We start from the raw sequence: 7519 nt of genomic DNA, 5'->3' as shown, positions 1-7519 counted from the left end.
TGAATATCAGGAGGTTTGATGTACATCACAATCAAGTCCAGATCTGCTGAGTCCTTAACTGAGGTTAAATGACTTAAATCACTTTTCCTTATTTTACAAGAGACACCCATCATAAAATCAGATGTAATGGGAAAGTTATGTGTAATAAGTAATATAATAAATTTACACTTGTTGGGAGCAGGAATTTTTATGAATATGCTGTCAGTAATTAACAGACTTTTACTTACATGATACATGATCATGCGTCATGTGATTAATACCGTGTAGAATCTAGAAGATTTAATTGGAAGGGAATATTTAGCTTGAATTACATATTTTTGTGAGGAAAAAGAGCCTTCATTTGCAAATATAGTTCAGCAATTTATTACTTAAACATACAATATCAATATTTAAACTTTACACTACACAACCCGCAGAGGCAAAATAGTAAAGTAGCATTCAGGCAAACATTTTAGCAGAGGTCATCCAGCAAACAACAACTTAGCATGGCAAAACTGTACAAAAAAAAAACCATTTACAGTCTTAAACAAACATTACTGTACAAAACAAAATGTGGATCAAAATCAAGCTCTTGAAACAGAACCGCTTGGTCTCACATTGCATGAAAAAGAAATGGTGTTTGTGCCGACAGAGAAGAAGAGGCCTCCCATCCTTTAAAGCTAGTAGTCTGTTTGAATCATTCTTCAAGGGCCTTGGCCGGCAGCCAAAGCGTTAGATCACTGTCATTTAAATCCAAAAGCCTGAGTTCATATCCATAATACGTTGTGTGGACAGTGCAGGACTCATAGTCTGAGCTACAGTAAGCCTTCTATCTACATTATACATTACAGTGCTGGTGTTGCAGCCATACATTGATTGAGCCACATAGTACGTCCTTTTTGGTGTGAAATGATTATTATGGCATCAGTTAGAACCAAACTGATGTCTTTGCTTTGGTCTGATCAAGAGCTGCAGGAGAGAAAGAAACAGGGTAAAATTAGTACTTGTATAACTTAGTGTGACACATGTTTGCAAGTCAGTGTATAATTCTACTGTGTAGCATTAGTTTTGTAGTATCTACCTGAGTCATACACCTCCAAGGATCCATGGAGGGCGGAGGGGGTCCAGGTGACAGAGGTAGCCGCAACAGGGCTGTTCCTGCTGTGCTCCATCTCCGTCTTCACCCCCTCGCTGTGTGGGGAACTCCCCGTGCTGGCAGTTGGCTGGTTCTGGTTTCTAACACCGGGCAGCAGCAGAGGATTGAACCTGGGATCCAATGTCGGGCTGTGGGTCGGGTATGAATGGAGCATGGGGTGGTGGTGCCGGGTGTGGATGTGTGGGTGGGGGTGAGGATGGTAGACATTGTGGACATTGGGGTATCCACTTGTGCTCTGGGGGCTCAGGCTGTAGGTCCAGGTATCGGGGAGGGTAGCCGGAGGCGGGAGGCTGGCCTGGGAGAGCACGTGGTCGGCCCACAGAGCTCCATCCGGGTGGTTGAAGGAAACAGGGCTGGAAGAGAAGTCTGGGTGGACTGAGACAGAGACAGATGGGAGGCAAGGACTGGTCTGGGATGGATAGGTGCTGTTCCACACTGAGTTGCTCTGACCCTCAGAAAGAGACCCGCCATCTGAAACAAACACATCACAAAGATTTTAGACTCTAAATTAGCTATGGATAAAAAAAATCATCAGCAATGACAAAGAGATATTAACCAAAGGAAACCAAAGAGTTGAAACTATTATCTCTGAGAACTATTTTAGCCATGTAACCCTCACCTTTCCATAAGCCAGCGGTGGCTGAGGCTGATGGCTGAGTCACTCTGATCGGTTTGGTCTCGCTGTTGAAGGTGCTGGACTGACTGAGAGCCCGGGAGAAGTGCTCATCTACCACATCGCCGATGTCCCCTTGGAAGTAGGTGAACAAAACACACCGGGAGCTCAAGTACTCTGCCTCTGCTGGTTGAGGACTGTCCTTCAGCTCTGAATCGGATGTGGATCTCCGGTCTGATTCGGCCCCTGGTGTCGCAGGTCCCTGCCGGAGGCCCTGGTCCCTAGAAAGCATCCCTCTTCCTTGCTGCTGCTGCTGCTGCTGCTGCTGCTCCATGCACTCCTGCATCTTACTGTAAACGCTCAGCCTTCTCTGGAGGAGGAGACAGGGAGAGATTAATGACAGATCCAACTAGATTTTAATAGAATAGCAAAAAATGTACATTTTAGTTGTAAATACTGTTTTAGATTAATCTATTTCTATGTACTTCACGTCATAAATATCTTATTTCTAAGTAATAATTACGCTCATGCCATGAATTCCTTTCTCTGGGAGCAGCTTGGGAGCTGTGTGAAAATGAGTTTCCTTTTTCCCGTAATGCATTCCAACTATTTGTAAAGCTCGATGTGCCTCATCCACATTCCTGAGAGACTGACGGGCTGTCATTACATCACCATTTGACCGCAGGATTAATAGTTCCGTGTCATTACGCCTGACCTGAGGTGAATACCGAGCCTCAGACTGGAATTTAATCATTCAATACTGAAATTTAAGTTAAGATGTGTGTGTGTGTGTGTGTGTGTGTGTGTGTGTGTGTGTGTGTGTGTGAGAGAGAGAGAGAGAAAGAGGCGTGAATAAAGTTTTAAGTGGTGTCCTGAACAGAAGTCAGGCAATATAGAAAACCCTACAGAATAGCCTATTCCTACAATAACTTAAATTTAGAGCAGGTGATATTCTAAAACTTTACCCAAAGTTAGCGACCTAAACTTCAACACTTTTGTTTCAACATGGTTAAACAACTGTTGTTATTACCGTTTTGATGTTCAAGTTTTGGACACATAGAGCTCACATTTGAGCTCTTAAGTAAAAAACATCCTCTACTCAAATAAAACAAATCCCCCCCCCAAAAAAAGGTAAATGCTGAATATCTCACCTGTTGTTGCTGGTGATGGTGGTTATAGTACGTCGCCTTGTACGCCGCTGCAGGGAGATAGTGCGCTCCATAGCTTTGGTGGTACATCACATCCAGGCAACTCATAGCGACGGACCAGAGCGGTTAATAAGAGAGAGAAAGTCGGAGGAGAGAAACGCGCACAACACAGCCGAGAGGGGCAGCTCTCCACTCCTGAGACTTCAGACGGGCTGTATCCTCCGAGCCATCGGTGCCTCCATATATGCCCAAACGCATACAATGGCCATGTCGTCCAGTTTGCATACAAACAATGCGCCTCCCGCTGTGCGCTCCACCAGCATCACCCGGGGCCACAAAATGGATCAAAACGGTATGAGACAAACAAACTGTATCCTTAAAACAGAAGAAAAAACAAGCTTCTCTCACAAGTTTTCAGAGCGCTCCTGATTGGGTGAGTATTTCTTTCCCTCCTTCTCTCTCTCTTTCTGTTTTGGAGGGGAGTTATATTTAGAGAGGGTTGGGGCCATCTACTCACGCCCACCAGGGAAGGGCCTGGTGGAGTTTAGCAAGGCACTAAAGCCATGATGGTTCATATTCATCATGCAGGTCATATTTGAGAAACAGGTGCTAGCCAGTACGATTTAAGTTCTTCAGAATCACCTTTTAAAGTTTTTTTTTTTTTTTACCTTTGAGATAAAGATTAAAAATGGCTACAGCAAAAAGCAAAATGTTGCTTTTTATTGAAAAATATTGTTTCTTCTCTATATAAGAGTGTGTGTTTATGTACCATTGTTAACCTATGGGTTGCTGCCTCTTTGTCTTTGTATCTAACATGTTTGCATGAAAATGAAAGTTGCTCAGATTACTGATTACTGCCATATTTTCTTTCTCAATGTTGTTTTAACTTTTTATGCATATCAGACAGGTCAAACAGGAAAAGAGGAGAGAGAAAGGGATAGCCTATGAAGTGCAAAAAAGTTGAAATTGAACCATGGATGTACATCCATTAACTATTCAGCTACCATGACACACTGCTGGTTAGCAGTTTTACCTCTTTGAATGAAGTTCCCTGATTGACTGAGTTTGAGCTGTTTTGCTGCCACCTGTTGGCGAGGCCAATGACATGGCACATTGACCTTTAAGGAGTTGTAAGCTATATTGATCTTTAATAAAGTGGATAAATTAAACATTGAAGTGAACAAAAGCAATACAAATCATGGGTAGACAATGCAATGTATTATAAGTTGCTCAAATTACTTAAGACTGTGTCCATCAATACTTCCTGTAGGTTAAACCCTTCACATATTTTTGGACGATTTGATGGCACAAATTCCAGGTGTGTTGCCATTATAGTGACTATAGAAACATGGAGACTTTTCAGATCATATCCTCCCTTCAGTCCGTACACTACTAAATTTTTAGTTTCTTCCAGTCCATTTAAGTCAAAAATATGAAATGAATCAAATCTGTAAATCCGTTTCAGCCTCTTGTCCCCCATTGAACTACAGCAGGAATAGACATGCTGTCAAGGGAAGAAAGTCCACATGACATTACAAGGTAATTTCCCAGGAGCAGAGAAGAGGAACTAATCAGTGACATTTTTGGTTACAAAAAGAAAACCTGAGGACTCTGCAGCATGATTGCCCACAAAATAACAATAATTAGTTTTCTTCACAGAAATTCTTAAAATGCTGAGATATAGGTCTACTGTGTATATTTCTTAATCCCCTTAAAAATCAAAAAGGCATCGCGACCCCATGTGAAGCTTTGGCGACCTCTAGTGTGGGTCCCAACCTCAGGTTTGGAACCAATGCCTTAACCAAGGCTGGTTGGTCAGAATTACCCAAATCAGAGATTTCAATATAGAAATCAACATTAAAAGAATGAATCATTATGACAGAATAAAAACACATTTTCTGTATCTATTACAAAATATTGTTAAAACCTAAACCCATGTATTAAAATAAGCTGTATATATACTGTATATATATCTCCAAACCCACCTTAGTTCTGTGGCAATTTTTATAAAATGATTTTGCTTTAAAACTTATCTTTGGGTATGGTATCCTCTTTGTACATTGCTAGTCACAAGGTTGGGCCACATCTTTGTTCGTTTTTTTATTATGCAGCATATAACAGAATATAACAAAGTACTGTATCTCAATGAAAAACTTAATCTCACGTGCATGAGATTAATCAGTGCCCCTTACTGTTCAGTTCAGCATAGAGTTTGCAAGTAGTAAGGACAAGTGTTGTTTGTTTTATTTTTAATTTTTTGTTTGTTTACAGCTCTGCATTAACAACTACTTCTCGTGACTGAAATGTCTTTGGCCTCAGTACCATCCTTATGCTCTTGAGGTCTTCTTGGGGATGAGGCTGGCCTGGATGTTGGCATCACTCCACCCTCCATGATTGTCAATCCTGCCAGCAGCTCTGCACAATTTTTTGATTGCCAACCAGTTGTGGTGAGGAGCAATGCGCAGCTTCTTGTCATCATGGCTGGCGTTTCCTGCAAGCGCCAGGACTCCCTAACAGCCTCAAGGTGTACTTAAACCACTCAACATAATTGCCCTTCTTGAGCAGCCGATGGTTGCAGCCCTTTGAGAAAGTGTTCCCACTACCAATTCTGTGTTTAGTCTCCAGTCAGTCCAGAAAAAAAGTGATCCAAACATATGCAGGCTAAATCCAGTTAAATGTAATGACTATTTTTTCACATCTCAAGCCAAAGAAGAACAAGTAATTTAAAGAGTGGTTATGTTGCAGAATTTGGCTTTTAAATATTAAAACATGAGAGCTGACTCCATCTTATAATGCACAATTTCACAAGTAACAAATTATCATCCCTCTCATGTTACCATACCAACATTTTATTTACACTCACCATTACTTTACAGTTCTCTCAGTGCAAATTGAGACCGCAGGGTGCTGCAGAGGCAGATTGATGACACCTGGCTCCTTATTGGAGCTGATCTTCTGCCTCACATATAGTAAATTGTAATAAATAATACTGCAAGAGGAGACATTTGCCTAGATGAATTTGTTGCAGAGGTGTAAAATTTGTTTTTATGAAAGATAATTAGATCGTTTATGAGCCCAGTGCAACTGAGTTTAAGACTACTGGTTGTCTTTGAAGCCTCACACATACTGAAAATATCCACACAGCTTTCCCATTTCCATTCCAACACACCATACATCAATCCATCATGTAGTCACACTAATAGATCACTTGGCTTTGACACAGCAGGAAGAGCACAGGTGTTACTAATAACATTAAAGATGGCTTCGTTCGAGTGGCACAGTTAGCCACGACAGCGTGACAGTTAAGCAGCATGCACAACACCAGGAGCCTGAAACTGAAGCAGCTACCAGCCATAATTCATTTTATTATTGATACCTGTCTTTTTCCTACTGTGACGTGTCAAAATGAATAAAAAAAAAATCAACAGTTCAGTCCATTTTTGCCAACACAAAGCTACATGTATGCTATTTACACCAAACACAGGCATGCAAGACTTTAGGTTTAAAAGGTTATATAATGTTTTGCCCTTAGATCCATTTGAAAATAAAGTGATTATTTGCATTTACGCATAAAAGGCAGAGAAATTGAATCATTAATAGAGTTGCTTCATTTTCTCATTCATTTTCTCTTCTCATTCTTACCTTTCATTAGTGTGTACCCCCCCCCCACTGTGAGCTCTGCTGAAAGGTAAATGTTTTGGAAAGACAACAGGAAGATTTATTATTTATTTCCTGGACCTGCCTTGCATGCTGTTTGTCAGGTTTGATACTTGAGTTGCCACATATGAAGGGACCCCAGAGACTATGGCAAGTGAGTAACAGTCTCATCATTTTCACTCATGTTTCATTCACTTTGATTTCACAAAAGGAGCATGAATTATTCAGCCGCAAGCTGACGATGCGATTAGACATCGAGGAAGTGGGGCAGCATTTTGAAAGAAAAGAACTTACACAGGAATTACCAAAAAAAAAAAAGGTTGAGTCTTGGTTAATTTAAGAAGAGCTCAGCTGTGTCGATCAAGGTCAGTGATGAGAAAATGTTTCAATTAATATTGCTAGAATCAGCAGTAAGAGTGTATATTGTGGTCCTTTTTAATGTCTTTCAGTTGTAATACTTGAATTGCTAAAAATACTCATTGTGTACTCCAGAATAAATTCAATGATTTTTAAAGAATAGTTATAGTACCATCCCTCTGCCCTGGTAGCTTGCCTGGTAGAGTGTGCACCCTATAAAGGCTGAGTCGTTACTGCAGCATCCCGGGTTGGATTACAACCTGCAGCCATTTGCTGCATGCCACCCCCCCTCTCTCTCTCTTCTCACTTTTCTGTCACTCTTCAGCTGTCACTACCAAATAACAACAACAACAAAAAAAATCTACTTAAAAATAGTAACAGCCAATGTATGGTCACTCACTTCTACAATGAATAAGCAATCAAAAAATATATCACATCTATCACAACAGTTTCTGGGGCAGGTTTTAATAAACAGTCAGAATCAGCCCCATGAATCATTCAAATCATACTGCCACCTGGATGTCTTGACCTGACGGATCGCTCACCGTGACAGCAGACAAAGAGACTGATTATAAAATCATGCCGAGATGGCAGAGTTAGTGCGCATCT

At 41.0% G+C, this 7519-nt stretch overlaps 1 protein-coding gene across 1 annotated transcript; it reads right to left on the bottom strand.

Moving 5' to 3' along the window:
• Positions 1-347: 347 nt before the first annotated feature.
• Positions 348-3363, bottom strand: vgll3 (vestigial-like family member 3). Its single transcript, XM_051403957.1, has 4 exons — positions 2900-3363; positions 1755-2118; positions 1061-1606; positions 348-948 (listed from the first exon to the last, which is right to left on the bottom strand). Exons 1-4 carry the CDS (start codon positions 3002-3004, stop codon positions 908-910), a joined length of 1056 nt encoding a protein of 351 aa, XP_051259917.1. The 5' UTR covers positions 3005-3363; the 3' UTR covers positions 348-907.
• Between the last annotated feature and the right edge of the window lie 4156 nt (positions 3364-7519).

This window comes from Dicentrarchus labrax, unplaced genomic scaffold, assembly GCF_905237075.1.
Source record: "Dicentrarchus labrax unplaced genomic scaffold, dlabrax2021, whole genome shotgun sequence".
NCBI classification, from domain to species: Eukaryota; Metazoa; Chordata; class Actinopteri; family Moronidae; genus Dicentrarchus; species Dicentrarchus labrax.
Note: the sequence above shows the minus strand (reverse complement) of the source record. Positions and strands in the feature narration are given on the sequence as shown.